The 24,627-nt window shown below is 35.2% G+C and overlaps 1 protein-coding gene across 2 annotated transcripts; it reads right to left on the bottom strand.

Annotated features, from left to right (window-relative positions):
* Nucleotides 1–1,664: 1,664 nt before the first annotated feature.
* LOC18435055 (uncharacterized) lies at nt 1,665–22,428 on the bottom strand. 2 transcript variants are annotated; one of them, XM_006845112.4, is made up of 4 exons: nt 22,108–22,428; nt 5,633–5,889; nt 2,289–2,752; nt 1,665–2,161 (listed from the first exon to the last, which is right to left on the bottom strand). In XM_006845112.4, the coding sequence occupies exons 1-4, from the start codon at nt 22,254–22,256 to the stop codon at nt 1,910–1,912; spliced, it is 1,122 nt and encodes a 373-aa protein (XP_006845175.3). In that variant the 5' UTR covers nt 22,257–22,428; the 3' UTR covers nt 1,665–1,909. The 2 variants fall into 2 exon arrangements, with proteins under 2 accessions (XP_006845175.3, XP_088726039.1); XM_088869913.1 differs by lacking the exon at nt 2,289–2,752 and having other exon boundaries at nt 22,108–22,414.
* Nucleotides 22,429–24,627: the final 2,199 nt, after the last annotated feature.

Below are 24,627 nucleotides of genomic sequence, written 5' to 3'. Positions count from 1 at the left end.
AAATATATGTAACATCTATAGGAAGTTTCCTATTTAGTGTGGATTTCTAATCTTATATAAATGTGATGAAAGTACAGAGAATTGGTGTGTCCTATTTAGGTCACCATATGGGAAAGGTGAATTTCTCTGAAGAGAGAAAGGGGGGCAGGGCCTCCTATTCAGAAGATGTAAAGTTTCCGCTTAGAGAGAAGAGATCTTCCGATAGAGAGAAACATTGTGATGGTGCTTTTTGTACACTCTGGAGATTGAGACGCTTGTTTCTTATAGAGAAGCGGTTCTCATGAAGATTTTGGGTGGCTTCCCTTTTTAGTTAGAGAGAAAATCAGTTTTTCGTTGCTATCGTGTCTCTATTTAGTGTTATCTGTAATGGATGCCAAAAGTAACGAGAATGAAGGGAGAGTGGTTTAAAAGGGTTTGCTCGATTGGGTTTTGTCGAAGGTTTAGAGAGATAACTCTATGTCCCAAAATCTTTGATGTAATGTTCATCGGTATATTGGATTTCAGTTTGTCATACTCGTGGATGTAACCCTTCTTGGGGTAAACCATGTAAATCTTTGTATTCTTGTGACATGTGTATTTCATGATTTATTTCTCGTATTTTATTTGTCAAAAATCAACCCATATGGTTTAATGCTTCCACACACAATAATTTTTGTACCTATCTTAGTTCCAACTACATATCTTGGAGTGTTAAGAAATAATAGACTGTGGCTTGTTCAAATGTTGAAGCATAATACATATTTATGATATCCACTGGTGCAAAATTGATATGGCTTTCTTTTATTCTTCGGGATATTGGGGTGCCTCTTTATTAGCCACCAACACTTTTTTTGTGACAATTTCAGTGCTATACATGACAATTTATGTTGTTTTTTCATGCTTGGACAAAGCACATTGAGTTAGACTATCATTTTGTGTGTGAAAGGGTTGAACTTGGAATATTTATCACTCGAGTGTTTCTTCTCGCCATCAAGTAGTTGATATCTTCACCAAGCCTTTGCCACGAGATGTTTTTCGAGATCTTTGCTTCAAACTCGAGCTTCAAATGCCTCATTAGCCGAGTTTGAGGGGGAGTAATAGAAACAAAATTAAAACAAGATAGGAAAGTGTATTGCTCTTTCCTTTCGAGAGGAGAATGTAATAAGATAGGAAAATATATAATGTATGTAACAAGATATGAAGTGTATAATGTATGTAACAAGATAGGAAAATAGATATTACACCATTGTATTATCATTATATATACAATGAAAAAACCACCACAAGAAGAGTATGGGGCGCAATTATTTTCTCGAAGAGTTCTTTTCTTTCTCTAAAATTCTTCAAGTATGGTGTATGGATAGGTGAAGTGTATGAGTTGCTACCGTATATGGGTTGGTGTGTTTATACAAATCCATCTTTTCATTTATTATAATTCGACAAATCCCACTATTCTCTATCAAAATTTTAATTGATTAATCTGAAGCATAAATCAAGATAGGTTTCATCTCGAGATCTTCTCAGATTTGACAATAAACAACCTAGAACAACCGATCATGCAAATCTCATAGCTATCTCGTGACCTTCATTTATCACTACCACACTTGGAGCGAAACGAAGTTCATAGCAATGCTTCCTGCTAGGGGGATGTGAGAGTTAAAATTTTCTAATCAATGGAGCCCATGTTTGAATTAGTGCATATTTTTCTCTATTATGTGTACATGTTCCACTGATAACTATTCCTTGTAATCATTGTGTGAGAGAGAGATACATTTCTTACTGTGGTGTGTACAGGAACTTACACTCCCCATTAATGGCACACGCCATGCAATGCCTATGATAAGTGAGACATAGCAATGGTTAGGGTGGTAAAAATGTGCAGAGTAATAACAGCAGTAATGAAGAATAAGAAAAGTATTTATTTTGGGATTTAAGATTTGAAGCCAAGTGCCTTTCTAGTCTTGCCCACATACAAGTCCTTGGACTTGAGCATGCCAGGGAGGCGGCCAAGCATGGTGCCCCATGGCATTTGCGCAATCGCAAGGCTCCGACCTAGTGAGACCATGCCTATTGGGGGGCCAGGTTTATAAGTGATGATCTTGTTGCTGCCCTTTGAAAGCTTCCTTATGTTTTCTGCCACCACCTCAGCATGCTTTTGTGCTAGCAACCCCTGCCTCATTTCCTGGTACCATTTTTTCCACAGAAAATTAGAACAGGGGAAACAAATCGCATATAAAAATCTCTTTAATTTCAGGTGTGTGTATTCTTTTTCTTTCTTGTTGAGGTTTCTTTAATTTCATGTGTATTACCTTCATGTTTGTTATATAACCAACTGCAAAGACATTAGGATGGCCTTCAAGCATCAGAGATCTATCAACCTTGAGGAACCCTCTCTCATCCAAAGAGTCTTCGAAGGCCGTTCCTTTTAGCCAGGACGAATTGATCTTCTTTCCTGTGCACAAGAAATGGCAATCCGCGGTGACTGTCTTCCCGCTAGACATGGTGTATAACCCATCACCCTCATCCTCTGGTCCTGGGAGGCCATCCTCTGTTATCCTTTCCTCAAAGTATACATTTACCCCCCTCTTGTTCAGCCACTCCAAAGCCTTTTTCGAGGCCTTGAGGCCCAAGAAGTCAATCAGCCTCACCCCCCCATGGACAATGATTAAGTTCTTCTGTGGGAAATCCACTGATAACTCACCAGCCAGCTCCAAGCCTGCTGGCCCTCCCCCGATTATCAGAATCGTCCCGGCGTTTCTAATCGTCTTGCAATCTTGGTTGGTGCACATTGACATTAATAAAGCAAATCAATTAGTTTTTTTTTTTTTTTTAATGGTAACGTACAAATCAATTAGTTGAATTGATGCATTTCATGATATAAACTTCTTATGTTTGGTAGCATCCTAGTCTTATACTCTATTCAACTGCGATCTGCTTCTGAAATCTGTCTTAGACATGCCTTTTTGTATCAAGACCGATAATCTCGATTACAAGGATCATATTCTTAAAAACATCAAATTTAAATCTTAAAAATAGAGTACTCTAAATTTTGCTTTCGGACCACATCTGTAACTACTTTCATTTCAATCCATTTAAACCAATCTATTTTGAAGTTTAAGCTCTTTTTCTTTTCCTTTTACTTCGTGGTTGAGATTATTACCATGTGAAGGGGACTCGTATTCGTTTACCATTAATCCAGAAAAAATTCAATAACTTATGCTTCTACTTGAGCATTTCCTCCTTTCATACTTTCGGGTAAATTCCAGTTAGTAGTGCTGTTAGGCTCTCATATGATGGGATATAACCTCTTCAATCAACCTAGCAACTTACATCATGATGATAATAATGATGACGACGACGATGATGTTAATAATAATCATCATCAAAGGTATTTCACATGTGCTTGAAAAAATGTAAACTATCCAATTGTTAATGAGCACATCTAATTGTTGAAGAAGTCACGGGATTGTATACAATGATATCATTTACCATTAGTATAAGGAAGTCACAATTATTTATAACCATCCAATGTAAAATCTGATAGCTTGAGTATTTCACACAGTACGAAAAAATTCCTTATGAACTTTGAGCTTGGTCAATGCAATAAATACAGCCATCCAATTTCACATCCAATAGTCTAGATTAATTGCCACCACCTTGTACTAAAAGGTAAATGGTCTCATTGTATACTTTTCCAAAAGTCACAATCTAAGTTATTTTTAATTTTAAAAATAGTTGGATCAAAATAAATAAATAAAAAGGAAAAATTATATATAAAGGTGAGGCCCCAAACATTCAAATTAAGGCACACCTAAAAAATTCACTAGAAGAGAGTGTTTTGATGCCTAAAAATCCTCAAATCGATCATCTTGACCTAAAGATGTATGGATATAAGAAAAAATAGATTTCAAATCCTGGAAATAGTCTATGTTGTAAATTGTAATGCATTATCTGGACTATTAATTTTCAAGATTTCCAAGTAGTCATAGATTGGCTCGATCTACACTAATTTTGAAGCTTCAAATTTTATAATTAGAGATAAAATTGAATTTCAAGGATTTTACCAAGATTTCTAATACTAATAAACATCTTTCGACACTATTTGGAGTGCATTTTACTTCGATGGTTTAGAGCCTCAGCCTTAGACAAACCACACCCAAAAAGCACCTTCTTTAGTACCTCTTTCATTGTCGGTAAATCTAGAGTACGCTGTTGAGCATGCTGTACGTTCTCACCAAGCAAACCGTAATGAACATTGAGCCTCTCTCTCATGGGTAATCAATTATTTATTTATTTTTAAGTTTATATTTTCATCCATAACTACAAAGTTTGAGGGCAAAGGTGCTTAGGGCACCAGGCGGCATACTTGACTTCTAGAGTTCTATTCTTCTCAAATCCCAAGTTAATATTGAAAGAAAAACGAAAGGTAAAATAGTTTATGCGTCGGGGGGCAGCATGGTTATATTAGCATCCCGAGAGGCATGTCATGTGGAGTTGGAGTCTCTCAAAAAAAAAAAAATAAATAAATAAATAAAAGAAAAAAGAAAAGGAAAAATTAATGATTTGAAATTTGTTTAGAATAAGGAAAAGTATACAATAAGACCATTTACCTTTCCTATAAGGTGATCACAATTAATTTGGGATTTTGAATATGAAATTGGGTAAAAAAAAGAAAAAAAATACATAAAATTAATGATTTGAAATTTGTTTAGAATAAGGAAAAGCATACAATAAGACCATTTACCTTTCCTACAAGGTGATCACAATTAATTTTGACTTTTGAATATGAAATTGGGTGATTGCATTTATTCTATTGACCAAGCACAAAGTTTAAAGTAAATTTCTCGAACTTTGTGACACACAAGCTATCAAATTTCACATCTTGTGGTTATAAGCAATTGTGACGTCCTTGTACAATAAGTATCACACATCCTGTGTTTATAAGCAATTGTGACGTCCTTGTACAATAAGTATATATAGTCTCATTGTATACAATCCTTTAAAATTATCACTTTTACTTTTGGGTGTGGTTTCCATCATGTCGCAACCTTAACAATCTATTTAAGGTACACCTTCAAATTTTATCATAACATATAATTTTGATGTAAAATACTACTAAGATTATCTCAAATTTTATTTTCAAATCTAATTATAAAATTTTCAACTCCAAAAATGATTAAAATCAAGTAGATCAATAAACATATGAAAATCTTGAAAATGGACCGTCTACATAATGTGTTGTTAAATACATCATTTCTAGGACTTAAAATCTTTTTTTGTTTCTCATAATCATACATCTTGATGTCTAGATGATTAGTTAGAGGGTTTTTCAATATTGAAACAACCTTTACTGATGGATTTTTGAGGTGCATCCGTAGTTCCACATTTTAAGGTTGCAATCTTATATAAACTTTTCCCTTTACTTTTTAAAATTTCTTTAATTTTTTACACATTCATGTTCTACATGTTAGAGATGATACATACCTAAAAAATTAGGTTTCAAAATCTATCTTAAAAATAGATTTTGAAGAGGGGTTGCATATCTACATACCTACAAGTCCTAGGACTCATAAAAATCATGTCCAAAATAAATTGGGAAAAAACTATATAGACAAAAAGCAAAGCAAAGGAGAAAGAAGATAGATAGACTTACCAGCTTCGTACTGTTGAATCCTTCCTTCTCTTGTTGTTGGGCCCTCAAAGGTGCTACCAGTGGCTATAACCAGATAATCGTAGCTAACGGACTCCCGGTTCTCGAGAATGACTTCTCCATCTGTAACACTCGCGGCCGTTCCAATAACTATCTTGGTGGATTTCAAATACTCCTCATGCAACAGTATGCACATCTCTGCAAAACCTGGTTCCACCATGCATCTTCGCCTTGTCCATGGCATCTCAACATATCCTTTCCTGGACCAGGAAAATGAAAATGTACCATTTAATTGTATTGTATCATGACATCTTGTGTACAATTACATGAAATAAGGCCATGTCCTTATTCATGGTTGCCCAAAATCATTTTGAGATCAATGAGTTTTGTGTTTAGTAATGAAAAAGGTATAGTTTAATACTTTGATCAAATGCTGTCAATCGTTACTTAAATTTTTTAAGTTGATGCGGAAAGAAAATTGTGGGGACAATTTGAGGTCTTTCAAGGGTTTGAAGTATATAGATTAGTAATGAAATACTTACATGTTCAACAAGTAAAAGAAAATATAGCTTCTTTCTTCTTCTTTTTTCTTTCTTTCTTTTGGAATATAGTTAATAGAACACAATGGGAATATAGCTAAAGATGGAGAGTTTATTTTAAAAAATTATTAAATGATAAACACAATGGAAATATAACGGTAGAAGGAAATGTTGGTACAAATGAGGGCAGATGTCATAGATATATTCGTAGGATTATTATGTCAAAAGTGAAAGAAGCTTTGAAAATGATAAAGATAGGAAAGGCTTTAAGACCAGATGGTATCCTGATAGAGGTTTCGAAGTGCATGTGGGAGATTAACATTGACTGGCTGACGAAGCTGTTCAACAAGGTGTTGTGAAGAAAGAATATGCGAGACGAATAGGAAAAAAGTATTGTAGTACCTATTTACAATAACAAAAGAGACATACAGAATTGTGCGAACAGTCGTGTGATCAACCTTATAAGCCGTACTATAAAGCTCTGGGAGAGAGTAATTGAGCAATGGCTAGGTCATGAAACAACTGTATCTGAAAACTAATTTGGTTTTATGTCCGGAAGATCAACAGCTGAGGTTATTTTCCTACTTAGGTAACTGATTGAGAAGTTTAGGGCAAAGGGAAAAGCCCTCTACATGATGGTTATTGATATAGAGTAAGCTTATGATAAAGTACCCCGAGATTTGATTTGGCGGGCATTAGAAAAGAAGGACGTCATCAGACGCTACATCGATTGGTGAGAGATATGTACGATGGAACGCTAACTAGTGTACGAACAACTAGTGGAAAGACAAATGAGTTTTTAGTGACAATCGGTCTACATCAAGGGTCAGTATTGAGCCCTTACCTCTTTGTCTTAATTATAAACAACCTAACTAGGCACCTATAGGATGAGGTATTGAAGTGCATGTTGTTCGCAAATGACATAGTTTGGATGGATGAGACCTGAAATGACATCAACACAAAGATAGAAATTTGGAGGTGTACCCTAGAATCCAAAGGTTTTAAAATTAGTTGGACTAAGACAGACTATATGGAATACAAGTTTAGTAATAATAGGAGTAGAGAGAGGATATAGTTAAGATTGACGGCTAGGAAATACAAAAAACCACACTTTCGATATCTTGGGTCGATAATTCAAGAAAATAGAGAGATTGAGGAAGATGTCGCATACAAAATTAAAGCTGGGTGGGTGATGTGGAGATGTGCAATTAGAATTTTATGTGAACACCACAAACCAATGAAGATGAAGGGCAAGTTCTATAGGACAACTGTTAACCTAGCTTTGCTTTATAGAGAAAAATGTTGGGCATACAAACAACAATATACCCCTAGAATGAGTGTAGTTGAGATGATGATGTTGAGATGGATAAGTAGCACGATAAGAAGGTATAGAATTCAAAATAAATCCATTCGGGAGAATTTAGGTGTGGCAAAATAGGCGATAAGACGAGAGAGAGTAGACTTAGGTAGGCCATGTGTGGTACCGACCAAGTACAACACTTGTTAGGAGGTACAAGTTAGTTAAGTGGAAGGACTGAAAAAGGTGCCCAAAAGGACGTGGTTGGAAATAGTCCAAAAAGATATGGAGACCTATGGCCTCATTGAAGGTATGACCTTTAATAAAAAAGAATGGCAGACTAGGATTTTGTTGTATATTATTTTTTATGTACTTGTATCCCTGAAGCGAATAAAGAGAGAGTCAGTAGTAACCTGGTCCCGCTGGTGCTCAAGATACCGTCAAACGACGAGAACACTATAGCAAAAAGCTTAAAAGTGAGCGACATTTAAAGAAGTGGCAGAATTTCCTAAAATTTCATGAGAGTGTATTTTTGGATTCCCTAAGGACACCCACAATGTTTCGTCACTTTCTGGTAAGCTTTGATATGATTAGAACGAAACTTAGTTTTCAAATTTAGTTCCTATAATGCTGAAAATTGACCCTATAACTACAACCCTATTTTTTTCTGTCTTAAAACAGTACCAGAGTATCACCATTGGATCCAAAATGTCAGAAAAACACCAACTACCAAATTTTGGTTCAATCAGACTCTTCGGGACCATTATGGGACTAACTTACCATAAAATTGTCGGTTTTACACTATTGTGGTGCAGCCTCGGTGAACCAGTTTCTATAGTGTTTTTCCATTTCGAGATGATTTTCAAATAATCATAAGTCACTTGTTTTGAGTCCAATTAAGCTCAAATTCAGGTGCGAGCTAGATCTCGATGATCCGATCATTTTTTACATATGGTACGCGTCATGGTGTGGCCCAAAACGAGAGAAGTTCTAGAAAGAATATGGACTCGAAATATAAAAATTTAGATTTTATAAACGAAGAACATCCAATTCTTTGAGAGGCCATAAGTCAAGATCCTTGTGTCGGACTGTCGCAAGTATGGGTCCATTGCGACCGTGCTTTGAAGAGCTACACTTTGATAATATTTTCGTCTATGATCGAAGGTCGGGTGACATGAATTTTGAAGTTGAATATGAGATATTCTTTTGGTTGTGGAAATCCTATTTTTTGGCGACTTCTAAAAAATGGAATATGCATAAACGTGACTAAAATAGACGAAATTTATTGCAAAATGATTATAATAGAATCCCCTTTGTTTTGTGATCAATATGAAAGCTTGAAACATCATAGATCGTGCCGGATTGGTGGTCGAAGAATCACAAGTTTATAGAACTTGGCCCATTTTGGGCCGTTGCAAGATGATCAAATGGTATCAAAACATGCGCAAAATTTCAAGATCGATTCTACGATGATTAATCACCCGAATTACCACCATAAGCGTTTGAAAAACTCTCGAGGCCTAGAAATGGCAAGAGGTCCCTCATGGAGGAATGGTTTTATCATTTGTTGAAAAGTGCCTAGGGGTATTTTAATCGGTTGGTCAAAAAACAGGATTAATATTTTAATTCATAAAATATATATTTTTTGACAATTTTGGGTGTTTTTAAGCATTCCACCCTTGTTTAATGGTTGCTCTATATAAAGAAACCCAAGTCATTTATAATAGAACTATTGAACATTTGGAGTGAGCTCTTGAATTCTTAAAGAAATTTCTTCTTGGAAGCTCTTGAAATTAAGGTTTTGGCTTGTTCTTTTACTTTGGTTTCAAGTTCAAGGTTAAAGATGAGAGGAGAGAGAAACATTTCTTAGAGAGAGAAAATACCCCTAGAACCCTACACTCCTTAGAACCCCAAAATTCCAACCACCTTAGGATTTCCAATTCCCAACCCCATTTTGTCTAAGATTCTTAGCTTCCAAACATCCCTAGAACCCCTAACTCCTAGTCCTAACCCATAGACCTTACTCCTCAACTTAGAGCACCATACACCGTAGCTTATCCCCTCCACCTCACCCTACACCATACACTCTAGAGGACCATACACCTTAGCCTATCCCCTACACCATTCTCTATACCATACACCATTGTCCCCAATGAACCTTAACCTATTCTATACTCCTTAAGCTCCCACTCCACGCCTTAACCCTACCTGCTTAAATACAATACACTAAGCCTAGCCTCTCTCTCTCATATGCATGCAAGGAGACCAATGGATGTGCACCTAGAGTCAAGCCCATCCTAGGTCCTCTCTCTCTCTCTTCTCCCTCTCTCTTATCTCTTTTTTTCTCTTCTCTCTTCTTTCTTTCTCTTCCCTTTTTCTCTGCTCTCGTTCTTTCCCTTCTCTCACTCTCTCTTCTTTCTTTCTCTCTCCTCTCTCTCTCTTCTTTCTTTCTCTCTCCTCTCACTCTCTCTCTCTCGAACTTAGGGTGGGTCCAAGCCCTCTCTCTCTCTCTCTCGCATCCAAGCTTCTGGACCCACGCCTAGGGCGGGTCCAGCACACTCCTATCTCCTCACTCTCCATCCTTAACTTGTCCTACATATTCTTTGTCCGTGCCCTTGTCCGTCTTATCCGCCCCTAGTTATCTTGCACACCTCCACCCACTCCCCTAGTTGTATTGCACACCTCCATCCGTCATTGCACGCCTTGCACCTCTCTGTTTGCTTCTCTCCGTGCCTCCATCTGTCTTACTCATCTTCATCCGTGGCTTCTCCCTTCTTACACATCCCCCATCCATGCCTTCATCCATCCTGCACCTCCAACCGTGCCTTCATCCATCCTAATTCTATCCGCTCTTATCTGCCCCTCTCTCATCACCTAACCTTATCCGCTCCTCTCTTGTCACCTAACCCAATCCGCCCCTCTCCCGTCACCTACCCCTATCCGCTCCTCTCTCATTCTCTCTCTTTGCTTGTTGGATCTTTTACTTCATGAGCACTCGACTTGGACTTGCCCAGAGATAGCACTCTAGAGTTCTAACTCTCTGTCTGCTACTCTAACTACCATCTCGTACAGTGAAGTCAGGTCATAATAGACGTTGATTCTCTTACTCTTGGTCACTCGGGTGGAGTCATCCTTAGTCGGCTTTCTTTTGACCCTTTCGTTACTCTAACTATCGAGTCACATATTGTTTGGGTTGTGGGAAGCTTCTTTCTCTTTCACTTCCTTCTCTCATTTTGATCACTTTTAGGGGGACTCTTTGGTTTAGTGACATACTTATAAGCTCAATCCTGTAGCTCATCTTTCCAAATCCTCTAAGCACTAAGGTTTTTGAGCTTAGTGCTTTCCTTGTCTTCGATAATACCTTTTAGGAGAGGTTTACGTCAGGAGGCTGCCCAATTTTCTTTGGGCCATCTCTTCACTTCTCACATTTTCTTCTTCTTCTTCCCCCTTCTAAACCAAGATTTTATTCACTCATTCATAATCTCTTCTTTCTTCCCCTTCCTTCATATCTTTTTAACCTCTCTACCTCCAAAACTATAGCCAGTCACCTGTAAAAAGATATATCAGAGAGGGCTACATTCTATTTGGATTTCATTCAACCAGCGACCTGAACCGGTTTACAGTAGCAGTCTTCAAGAAAGAGTTCAGAAGAAATGTTGAGTTTCGAGAGGGGGTCGCCTCCAAACGGCGCTGCTGGACAGCCATAGGGCTTTCGTTCATTGATCTAAGACGGCAATTGCCCGAGCTTATCCTACAAATCACAACCACAGTGAGGTAGGTGATCAAGTCCATCTCCTCATCGTATTAAAAGCTTCTCTTGGTTGGACATAACTACCCGCATGTGACACATGTGCTACTCGCACACTCATGGAATTTAGGCAATTGTTCAAGAGGGGGTCTATCGAACCATGGCCCCTGAGGGAGCCTGGGAGAGGAGGAGCTAGGCCCGACCAGATTTGTATAGCTGGCCCTAATTAATTGGAAAAAACGGCTATGATGATGATAATGAAGAAACATAGCTAATAGAAATATTACCTTGGATCATACAACACTAATAGTGTACAAAGTTACAAGCATATGTCGTGCTTATCAAATGTGTTAGGACGTTTTGTCTTCCTATCCATGTGTTAATCAACCAAAAAATATCAAAACTCACAAAAATAAATTATGCAAATTAGAAAACTATTTAAAGACGGACAAACCCATGGAGCACCAAAGATAAAATATAATATGCTATAAAAAATTACAAATAGTTCTTCCCAAGTTAATTAACTATAACTTACATTTGTATGATCAATTTCCTTATTTTATTCCTCTTATCAAAAAGATTGCCAACACTTGTTTCACAACATTTTTGCAAAACACCAGCATCAACGATATAAGAAGCCCAAAATCTTTTGAGAGTTGTGGAAGAGAAAATCCTCTATAACTCAAAAAACCTAGAGAGACAAACAAAAGGACTTCAACCTCTGTATTTTATTTTTTAGTTCATTCTACCCATAAAAATAAGAAAACCTCTTTTTATAAGAAAACATTGTTAGTATTTACTCTTTTCAAAATTGCCCTCTCTTAATTTTGTTTTCCCATAAAATATCCCATTCCTTATGGGCTAGAAATCCTTTAAAAATACATATGTTCATAATAATCTTCCTTATATATGCGTATTCTTATGACGACGACTCCCCGCCTAGTTCATCTCATGCCCAATGTATGTTTAAGTCATAGTTACCAGAAGCGAGAGCGGGAGCGGGAGCATCGGAGCGTTGTCTGCCCAAAGCTCCGGAGCTCGGAGAGCGAATTCCGGTGAGAGTAAAAGTAGCGGATCGAGATCCCATATGAACATAGAGCATGTTTCCAATGCATCAGGATCGAGATCTCTATTTAACGGGAACGCTTTCCATGATAAATGGGATCATGTTCCCATATTCATTAGGATGTGCTCCCATCAACAACAGGATCATGCCCCCATCTAAGAATGACCGTGTTCCTATTTGAAAAGGATCGAGCTCCATTCAAGGAAAGATCACGTTCTGTGTATGATTAGTCCACACTCCCATCACAGAACTCCACTTTTATGAAAATTTGGCTTAAAATATAATTATTTTATTTTAAAAATTAATTTTATTTACGAATTTTCTTTTAGGATGTTTCGGGAAAATAGGGATGGAGTTCCACAAATATAGGGATCTCGCTCTGAAAACTGTGGGAGCCGGGTTATAATTTATTCAAGAACGAGATCCTAAAATTTAAGGAATGCGTTCCGTGCAGTATCAGGAGCGAGCTCCGTTGTGAACGAGATCGAAAATCCTAAAAATAGGAGTGAGCCCCCAAAAAGTAGGAAAAGAGTTCCGGTCGAGATCCCGACTACAGAGCGTCAGAGCTGGGATCCGAAGCGAGAGCGCCACCCTAGTTGGACTTTCCCGGTAACTACGGTTTAAGTATCACCCACGCCTATCAAGTACCTAGTACCTACAACGCTCTTGTTTGTTCTTTGTTAGCACCTTGGTTATCATATCTAATAGATTGTGAGTAGTATAGGTTTTCTTTATTTGCATCAATGGATTATCTAAGACATATCATATCCAATGACAAAGGACGTCTGTATGTTTTGTTCTGACAAGATAATAGCATTCTTACTTTGGTCAGTAGCACTTTGATTATCACAATGAACTACATACCTATCTTTCTTCAACCCCTGTTCATTAAGGAAACTTTCTATCCATAATATTTCTTTGTGTATTTTTGTAGCCACTTTATATTCTACTTTTGTCGTGGAAAGAGCAATACTTCTGCAATTCAAACTACCTTGACATGGCTCCCCTGCAAAAGTGAACAAGTATCCTTATGTGGGCTTCCTAGTGTCAATGTCTCAATGCAGTCTACATCCATATATTATTCTAGCACAATTTTTTCACTTACAAAGCATAAATTTAATTTAGATGTACCCTTGAGAGATCTGAAAATCTATTTTACTGTTGTTCAATGTTCTTTGCCAGGATTGGCAAGAAATTTACTCACGACTGCCCGCTGCATATGTGAAATCTGGACTTACACACCATGGCATAGATCAAACTCCCTACTCATAGAGCATAAGGAATATCTTTATTTGTTTCTTGTCCTTCTTATGTGAAGGACTCTACTTAGTACTTCGCTTAAGGTGTCTTGCAAGTAACATGTGAGCTGACTTTGCATTCTTTATTAACTTTTTAAATATCTATTCAATGTATTTTTCTTGTAGTAGCCACAACTTCCTTGCTTTCATAGCATGTTTTATTTCTACACCTAAAATATGTTGCGATAACCCCACAACTTTTTTGTCCTTAGGGGCAGTGTCGTGAGACTATCAATCGCAAAAATCAGGCTTTTACCAGAACTATGAGAATCCTGTAAATTTCTGTGTACCTCTCCATGGCCATGAAACCCTTCTAAAAAACGTGGCCCTGTAATTCTGGGAAGTGAGTGGTTACTTTCTAGCCGTTAGATAACAACACTTTCTTTCTCTAAGAAGCTTCCATTTTTTAGTGATAAGCATTAAATTATAAAAGAGAGAAATATTGCACGTTTAAAGGCCACATGGCCACATAAACGTACCAACATCTCCTACTTAACCATGAGAGCCAGATATATATCACTTAATGAATTTAACATTTATGTGCATATTTTTGTCGTGAGGCTTTCACGCAAGTGCGGTTATTATAGATCTCATAACTAAAAATATCCAATGTCATTTCATGGTTTTGTACGCTAATGCGGTTTTTCCTCTCATGACCAAGATATCAAAAATATCTCATTTGGGTGTTCTTGACTTAAATATTTCTAAATCCCATCAAAGCTACATGTTTTAATAATATTTATGCACTCAATCCCTTTGTTAAAAGGTCTGCAATCATATCTGAAGATGACAAATAACTTACAGTTATTTCATTCTTTCCAATAATATCATAAATATAATGATAATCAATTTCAATGTGCTTACCTTTGGAACTATAAGCTCCATTTCTAATTGATGAAATAGCAGTCTGATTATCACAAAATAATTTAATAGGTCCATCGACTATATCCAGATTCAAATCATTTATTAAGCGTTTAATCCATACGGCATAAGTTGTAGCAATGCTACAAGCAATATACTCGGCTTCCATTGTATACCGTACTACACAACCTTGTTTCTTACTAGACCAAGAAACACATCCACCTCCAAATAGAAATATAATTCCTGAGGTTGATTTTCTATCATCTGGGTCTCCTACAAAATCTGCATCAGAATACCTAGTAACCTCTAAGTTGTCAGCTTGGAAACACGACTTGTAATTTTTAGTTTTCTGAATATATCTGAGTATCTTTTTTACAGCTTGCTAATGAGCCATCCCATGATTACTCTGAAATTTACGTACAAAACCATATGCATGACTCAAATCAGGTCTTGTACACAACATGACATAATTTATGCATCCTACAGCTTGACCATATGGAATTCTTTCCATTTCAGTTTTGTCACTATCATTTAATGGATACATTTTTTTTGATAATTTCAAGCCTTTACAAACAGGTGTATCTATGAGCTTGCAAATTTCATCTTAAATCTCTTTAAAACACTTTCTAAATAATTTTCTTGAGATAAACATAAAAGTCTTGAACTTCTATATCTTGTTATCTTAATGCCTAATACATATGAGGCTTCTCCCATATCTTTCATCTCAAAATGGGAACTTAGCCATGATTTGGTATGGTTAATCATGCCAATATCATTACCGGCTATCAAAATATCATCCACAAATAGTGACAATATAACAAAATTGCTCCCACTATTCTAGACATATACACAATGGTCTAATATATTGGCTATATAACCAATTTCAATGATTGTATTATGAAAAGTAAAATATCACTGCCTAAAAAACTGTTTTAAACCATATAAAATTTCTTAAGTTTGTATAATGTCTTCTTGGCCTTTAATTACATGTCCTTCTGGTTTAATTCTCCATTTAAGAAAGTTGTTTTAACATCCATCTAAAATAATTCTAGATCATAATATGCAACAAATATTAAGATGATCCTAATAGATGAAAATTTTGCTATTGGAGAATAAATCTCTACATAATATATACCCTCCCTTTGGGTGAATCCTTGAAAGCATAACTAGGTGCCCACCAATATGAGTCCATAATGTGCTACCCAAACTTTATGAATAGTAGCATTGTGTGGAAGATATGCCCCTCCAATAAAAAAAAAATTAAAAAATCTTATAGGTATACAATATTAGAGTGGTAGTTCACTACTACAAGTTTTTGTAAGTGCTCTATCACAACAATGTAAAGGTATTCTTGAGAAGGTAATTCTAGTCAATGTTTGACAAGAAAACAAAGGTAGTCACTCACACGTATTCAAACTTTCCTTCTCTCAATTATAAATGCAAACAAGCCCCTTAAAAGTCACTTGATGCAAATCAAGCAATACTTGATATAGATTCATAGTATCAGTGAATATGTTTACTTCACACTACTATCACCAGATCCCATTTCTGAAGATTTGGTTATGTCAGGTAACATGATTATAGGGCTTAAGTCATAATATATCAAATGTGAGTAGCAATGACACTTACTAAGCTCTAATGCTCATTTACATGAACAAATTTACAAATGTTGCCATGCGGCTCTCATAAAACACAAATATGTTTCACAACATCATCAAATAGGTACTCTAGGAGAGAAGAAATTGTATATCTCGAAGCGACAATTTGATATCGAATCGAAAACCAGAAAAAGAAAGATGAGCTCAACAGCATGGGCTTGTAACTCAAGCGAGGACACACAATAAATCATAGTCGAAGCATATATATATATATATATATATATATATATATATATATATATAGCAGCAAAAAATAAATTATTGGCTGTAGCTATATTCTCTTTGTCTCTCTCTCTCTCTCTATATTTCCAAGAACAATTATGTGTCTCTCTCTAAAAATATCAAGAGTTTTGACTCTTTAAAATTCAAGCAATAGCTCTATCTTTATGTAATTCTTGCATAAGACTAATTTTCATAAATCTAGAGAGAGAGTCTACAGTGATATTTAATATTTTTCAACAAAAATATGACATAACATAAATCACAAAAAATGAATTCACAAATCCAGATCATGAAATTTTCTTACTTAAAAAAAAACCGAAGCATAGAATAATTATGCAATGCAATGATAATAATAATGAAATAAAATATGTAGAAAATCCCTAAATTATAAGCCACAAAAAAAAAAAAAAAATACATGCAATTGATATGTCGACCTTTATTGGAATAGTTGTTTGGTGCATTTACAATTTTCAATAATCCAATAAAAATATGCACTAATTTTCAGCAACAAAAGATAGAAGAAAGAAAGGTGCAAGCCATTTTAACCAATTGTGTGTCTTTATCTTTCTCTCTCTAAAATTTCAGCAACCTTTTATTTATTTATTTATTTATAATAACCAATGTTAATGGCTTCCCTTGAACTATTTTAAGGAAAGGTCTAAAAGATATACTTGAACAATATGGACAGCAACAACAGTGAGCCAATGACTCGTAGAGGATAACAACAGTGGGCCAATGGCGCGTAGAGTAAAATGATAACAGTACGCGATTGACTGCTAGGAAAAAACTCACACTTTGAATAGATAAAGAAGAACTCATAAAAAATATATACAGAGAATATCTTAGAGAGAGAAAAGATGTTGAGTCAAAACAACAGTAAAATTCACAGCAATGAAGTCAATAGTGGTTCAATCTTATTAACAACAATAGTCTTCTAAGTGCAAGATGAAAAATATCTTAGAAAAAAAAAGAGGAAAAAAAAAGAAGAAAGTCTTAGTTTTGCTGAGAGTGAGACTTATGTGCTTATCAATTATCTTGAACCGTTCAAGTAAAAGAAGGGAAGAAGTAAAACTTCCACAATAAAATATTATCTTTGCAGCACTACATATCAATGAAAAGGTAAATGAAAAACAAAAAAAGAGAGAAGAAACACAATGCAGAGATAACTGATAACTCTATTTGAGTTTGAACAGTTAATAAAGATAAGGATATGAGTATTACTTTGCAGACTTGATGCTTCAATAATAAAAAAAACACTAATAGAAACACCAACAGATAATATCACCTAATTTCAACGAATTTTACAAGATTTCTGCTAATCCATGAGGTTATTTTATGATAACAACGAGATGAAAAATTGAGTGATGGTACGATTATTTTACCATAAAGCTAATAACGAAAAAATAAATGGATATGACTCATGACTTAGGCGATTGAAAAAATCTAACCAAAATTTTGCTAGCCTTTTGTAAATCACAAAAGATAACTGGTCTTTGTCACAAGAGTGTAATTTCAACCTGCTCTGATACCAATGTTGAAAAAACTTGAGGGAAGAGATGGACCCACTCCTAGGATTAGGGGGAGTGTCGTGAGACTATCGAACGCAAAGATCAGGCTTTTACCAGAACTATGAGAACTCTGTAAATTTATGTGTACCTCTTCATAGCCATGAAACCCTTCTTAAAGAGGGATAGAGGAGGTCGTTCTCCAACGTTCGGCTTCCTACTAAAATCTCTGAGGAAACGTGGCCTTGTAATCGTGGGAAGTGGGTGGTTACTTTCTAGCTGTTAGATAACGGCACTCTCGCTAAAAAGCCTCCATTTTTAGTGATAAGCATTAACTTATACGAGAGAAAAATATTATACAATTAAAGGCCACATGGCCACACACACGTACCAACAGGGGGCGTTGTTTCAATCCATAAAAGTTTTTCTTCAAATTGCAAACAAAGTGTTCTTTTACCATCACATTAAAGTCTTTTGGTTGTTCTATATAAATCTGTTTCTTCAAGTCACATAAAGAAGTGCTTGAGAAGTGACTTGAAGAAATGCGGTTTTGAGATCTAACTACAACATCTCTATATCTAAGTATACAGCTAGACCAAGTCGCATGAATAATTGACATCTTCACAATGGGTGAAAATATTTTATCACAATCAATACCCATTCTTTACCCAGGGCCTTTTACAACTAGATGTGTGTTGTACTTTACTTCTTTCTCAGCTTCATTTTTCAACCTAAAGACCCACTTTCAATGTTTTTCAAACCTTTGGTAATTTAATCAAATATATATATTATTTTTTTCAAGGAATTGATTTTATCTTACATAACTTCATTCCATTCTCTTTTATTCATGTACCTTGGCTTTTTGGAAAACATCAGGCTATCCCCATCACTGAGCATGACGTACCCAGTGGGAGAGTATTTGATAGTTGTCTTACCCAAGTAGACCTTCTTAATTGAGTCACTATTGATAGTTATTAAAGGGGCTGCTCCCTTTGCTCAATATCACCATGTACAAAAGAGTTATTACCAATAACTTCTTTGTGACCTTCTTATACATCTCTCCCATCATTACATACAACCGGAAAAGAAATTAGAGTAAAGTCTACAAGGCCATCCACAAAGGATTATTTGATCTTCACAAAAGACCACATCTCAGCTTCGTATCACTTTATTTTATTTTGGATTCCAAAACTTGTAGCCAAGGTCTTCATCTACATAACCCAAAACGACGCACTATGTTCTTGTACGTAGTTTTGGCCTCTGATCTGTTGGTATATGAACAAACTCTTTACAAGCAGATATACTTTAACGTATTCATATGAGATATCTAAAAGAGCTAGAGGGGATAAATTAATCAAATAGCATGTAGTATGCATCGCCTCCCCCCAAAAAGATCTTGACAAGTTCACCAGTGAGAGTATACTCTTGATTCTTTCCCCAATAAAATGATTCATCGTTTCTACTATACCATTGTGCTGAAGGATACAAGGAACAACCTTCTTATTTTCTTATTTTCCACTCCATCTGCAGTATTCCCTAAACATCCCTAGAGTATGTTCCCCCACTGGTATATGTGTGAATATACTTTAAAGGATACGGCTTCTATGCGGCCAGCCTGCATATTGTAGAAATGATGGCTTGGCAATAAATATATTTTTTAAACATAATTTAATTTTAATTTTTAGAGAATATATAATCTTTAACATGGATATCATGGATATCGAAAAAAAAAAAATGAAACTAGAAATAATAATTTTTTTTTTAGATGGACCACCTATTTGCCGCCATCTTTAAGGTGGATGCTTTATACCTTTGGACCGCATATTGTAGAAATGCAGTCTAGCCCGCATGAAACAATTTTTCTACTTTAAAAGATTTCCTATTTCTCTTTCAACTTTAGCATAAAAATTTGGAAAAATATTTTTAGAAACATCATTCTAAAAATAAAAAATATTTACAGTAAAATGAATTCACATTTATGTATGCGACTTTTGAAATTCCCATTCTTCATCAAAATTTCCCATAGGTTTTTATTTTCAAAATATAAAAATTGAAGTCCGTATTCATTTTATAAATAGGGAGAATTGTCCATGTTACATAAGTCAAGTTTGAAACGCATAATTCATATACATCAATTTTAAAAGATTGTCCATATTTACTTATGAAAATTGTTTTCTTTGCATAAGTCAATTTTGAAAATACCCGCCATGTTTTTTTTAGAACAAAAAATAGTGTAGGATAAGAAATAAAATATTGTTATTTTTGAATTAATAATCCAAATTGTTATGATGCAATGTTGCATTGGACTATAATTTAATTTTTTTTGTGATGCTTTAGTTTTGTTAAGAAATATTAATTATAGTATATTGAAATGCAGACGTGAACTGTATATAATTTTCAAATATTAATTGTAGGATATTTAAATGCATATGAGAACTGTATATAATTTTCAATATAATTATTTATATACATGCACATGCATACCGAGTGTCGTGTCTAGAAGATGTTTTTTTTATGTTTATATTTTTGACACACAACAAATAGACACACATTTATGTTTCTATGTAACATAGGTGAGTACTCTTTAGAAGCTTTATAATCGGTAATTATGCATATAGTGAGAAACTAGTATACTTGTTGGTCGATATCGCTAGTGTGACGCTCATCCTCGCCTTGGCCGAGTATTCGGAAGTTGCGTGTGCAACTCGGGGCATATAAAAGAAATCCAAAAACTTAAAAAATTATAAAAAGATGTAGATATGTTATAATGATTTTTTATATGATTTGGATGTACTTGGCAAAGATATGGGAATGATTTTTTTTGGCCCTAATCACTATTTTTATATATATATATTTAGATTTTTAAAAAGACCCAAAGTGTAAATGTTTTTGGCCCTAATCACTTTTTTTATTTTATGGTGAAGTATATAATGAGATCATTTAAATTTAGTACAAGGAAGTCACCATCATTCCTATCCATTACATTTCAAATCGGGTGATTGTAAGAGTGTAATTGACATGACTCAAAATTCAAAACAAGATTCTTGAAGTTTGCAACACTTCCCAAATCATCCAATTTAACATCGGTTAGGAGTAAGTGTAACCACCTACAACAAAGATAAACGGTCATAGTATACAATCACTTTTTTTATTTTCCAAAAGTTTCTCTTTTTATTATTAGTTTTTTTAGCGATGGACTTGGCCGAGTAACTCCCTCAAGGGGAGTTCCTTGGGCAAGACGAGTCCCATGAAATCAGAAGCAATAAAAAAACATTTATTTCCTCCCATATCACTAACTTTAAATGAAGGAAAATGGTTTGATAGCCCTGCAGACCTATCAAAATAAGTAATTCCTCACCTCAACTCATCAAAAATTGCAATTCAAGCACTGAAGAACTTTTACATTGATCATCTCGGCTTGAACATTAGGGTTGTGAAAAAAAAAAAAAAAAAGATTTCAAGCTCTAAAAATAGTATATATTGTAACAAATTATCTAGACCGTTCATTTCACTCTAAAAATAAATGTTTATAGATCCACAAGATCTTTATTATTTTTTGAGTTCCAAATTTTATTGTTTGCATTGAAAATTGATTTTAGAGCCATTATGGAGATTTTTGTTGTCACAAGTGCTTTCTGGATGAGGATTTAAAGTGAGGCTTTATTTCATTTCTGTAAAGCCTAGGCCTTACAGAAACTTCATCAATCTAAAACAAATAATAATGCTAAAAATGAAAGTACACATTACTAAATTGATAATCATAATCAAAACTGCAGTGACAATTCAAAAAAAAAAGGAGTCTTAAGATCAAAATATACTATCGAACAATGTTATCAAATTCGCTTTGTTTCACCGAAGAGGCCGAAGCCATTGGAATTTAAGTGTAAAACAAAGTGAAGAGAAGCGTGGTGTTGTCGATACGGTCAGATTCGGGCCGTTTTGGGATGCTTCAGTCTACTTCAGGTTTGCTTTGGCGGAAGCTTTGGGCTGCTTCGTCAGAAAAGAAACACATATATAAAAGTATTTTTTAATTTTTTTTAAATTTTTTATTTTTTTTATTATTTTTATATATTTTATATATAAATATCTAATTTATTTATATTAAAATAAAAAAATTGTGAAGTCTTCCCTCAAATCGACCAAAGCACCGAATTGCTTCATTTTCTCACCAAACCGAAAAAGACCCTGAAGCGAATCTGATAATATTGCTATCAAATGCACTCATTGGTTTATTACATCCATTTAGATAGAAGAGAAAATAATGAGAGAAAAAAGAAGACTTACTGATCGATGAGTGTAACCTCCGTATAGAGGCATTGCTCTTCCAGGGCTTTTGCGGTGTAAGCTCCCGTGATGCCTCCACCCACCACCACCATCCTCTTCTTCTTATCACCATAAATCAACTCATTATCAATATCTCCTGCAATATTCATCGGAAATAAAAATCATAACCCAAAGGATCTCTCTCTTAATTCCTTGATGAGATTAGAGAGAGATGATGAGATTAGAGAGAGAAAAAAAATGCAGCATTGGAAAGGGCAAAGTTCAATTTTTTTATTATTATTATCTTTTTTTTTGCACTTTTCTTGCGGCTCTTTGAAAAGGAGTGGATATAACAACACGGATAAATGGTTAGTTGATGAGTGTGGACAAATGTGGGGCAGGCGGTTGATAAGATTTGTTTTGTGCTCCCTACCGTTCAAAAAACAAGATTTGTTTTTGTGCTCCCGATTTATTAGGAAGGTGAAAGACTCAAGGTTGTTGAGATTCTAAATTGAGAATGTTTAAGTTATTATCATTTTCTAATGTAGGGTTGGGGATGGTCGGGTCTGGCTCGGGTCAAAACCAGCACACAAACCAGATCTGACTCGGTTTATATATATATATATATATATATATATATATATATGTATATATATATATATATATGTATATATATATATATATGTATATATATATGAAAAAGATCCTGTCAGCTCAATGGCGAACTGCTACAGTAAACGCCATTTTACTGGATGTCTCGTAGTGTTTAAATTTTAATTGTTTTTCTACAAATTGAAATGATCTAATATTTGGAACATGTATACATAAAAAATAGGAGAATCTTATAAAAATATAAAAAAAAATATTTTACATGAAAAAAAATTGACCAAAATACCCCTATAAAGTTTTGAGGGTATTTTGGTCAATTTATTTTTATGGATTATTTTTTTTTATGTTTTTATTAGGTGCGCCTTGATGAGAAGAACATATATCTGAAATTTCAAGTGATTTAGATTTATAAATAAATTAAAATTCAAACACGAAAAGATGTCGTGACCGTCAGATTGGCCCATATTCAATCTGGGCCATTGGCCTTTATTATAGCGGTCAGCTAGTGGGCGTACTAGATCCACTCCCATATATATATATATATATATATATATATATATATATATATATATATATATATATATATATATATATATATACACACTTTACACATAAATATCAGGTCGGGTCAAATCTGACCAACCCCAACCCAAAACCGATAGGGTCCACATAGGACCCAACTCAGGCCTAGTCTCAGTCAAGTAGAGCTAGACCCAACCCATCGAGCCTATTATCTAATTTTAGACTCGGACCCGATAGAGTCAATCCATGGGGTCCATGGGTCGACACGACCTGTTTCTCACCCTTATTCCCATCTTCTTGACAAAGAATATGGACCAGAGGCACCCAAGGCTAAAAACTCTTTACGCATTTCATTAAGCATGGAAAGTTAAAACTCCCATGTCCAATTTACCCTGAAGAATCACTGGAACTTACGTTTTTTTTTTTTGATAGAAAGTTCATTAAATTTTATTGCTCTAGAATGAAATTACATATTCCGAAACGGATACATTAGAAAGAGTAGCACCACCTTTGGCAAGGAAATCTGTCAAGGCATTCGCCTCCCTATAAACGTGAACAAAGGAAACAGAGAGGGAAGCGGATAAATCCAAGATTTGCAACAACAACGGTTTCAGTTCCCATGGGAAAAGTTGTTCCTTCTTGCACCACAATATTACATTACGAGAATCCCCCTCTAAAATGAACTCATGCCCCAATTTCCTATCTACAATAGTACGCAGACCAAAAAGAAGGGCAGAGAGTTCAGCGAAGTTAGCAGTCCGAACACCAAGAGGACCTTCATAAAAAAGAACCACATCTCCATCCCAATCTCGAATCACTCCTCCAAAGCCAGATACACCCAGGTTGCCTATCGACCTGCCATCGAAATTTAATCTTTATACCTCTTGTGGCAGTGGCAACCATCTCCCTTTAGGCCTACATTTAGTGCAATTCAAGTGGAAGATATCACCTAAATTTGTTCTAACATCTAATTCAGTGATATCCTGTTCCCTCGGATTAATCGAAAGAAAAGACCAAATACAGTGCAGAATTCTATTCAAGACCTTTTCACAAGACAAAGTCAACACTTTTAAAACTCTTATATTCCTCTCTTTCCAAATTTCCCAAAGAATGACTCCTCTAACAATTTACCAATAATAGTCCCCAGCTTCGAAAATGGAATCTAGAGGCCCTCTATTATCCCCACTACTGAGAGGGGCATTACCAATGCAACTCCCATCTTCACGAAAAACCACCTCCAAATATGGCTAGCAAAGGTACAATGTAGGAATAGATGGTTACCTGACTCCCCATCTGCCTTACACAAGGTGCAAATATTTGGTAAAATCTTTTCACGCTTAATGAAATTATCAATAGTGAGCACTCGATCTTGCGCCGCCAACTACAAAAATCCTTGAACCTTCAAAGAAA

This window comes from Amborella trichopoda, chromosome 6, assembly GCF_054954075.1.
Source record: "Amborella trichopoda isolate Santa Cruz 75 chromosome 6, AtrichopodaSantaCruz75HAP2 v2.0, whole genome shotgun sequence".
NCBI lineage: Eukaryota > Viridiplantae > Streptophyta > Magnoliopsida > Amborellales > Amborellaceae > Amborella > Amborella trichopoda.
This window is presented reverse-complemented; position numbering and strand designations above follow the sequence as displayed.

Excerpts from the sequence above, each read along its gene's own strand:
- LOC18435055 (XM_006845112.4), bottom strand. The coding sequence starts at position 22,256 with ATGAATATTGCAGGAGATATTGATAATGAGTTGATTTATGGTGATAAG. Across the intron at positions 5,890-22,107 it reads GAGGTTACACTCATCGATCA|GAAAGGATATGTTGAGATGC; the intron begins GTAAGTCTTCTT and ends TTCCTGGTCCAG. Across the intron at positions 2,162-2,288 it reads GTTATATAACAAACATGAAG|GAAATGAGGCAGGGGTTGCT; the intron begins GTAATACACATG and ends AAATGGTACCAG.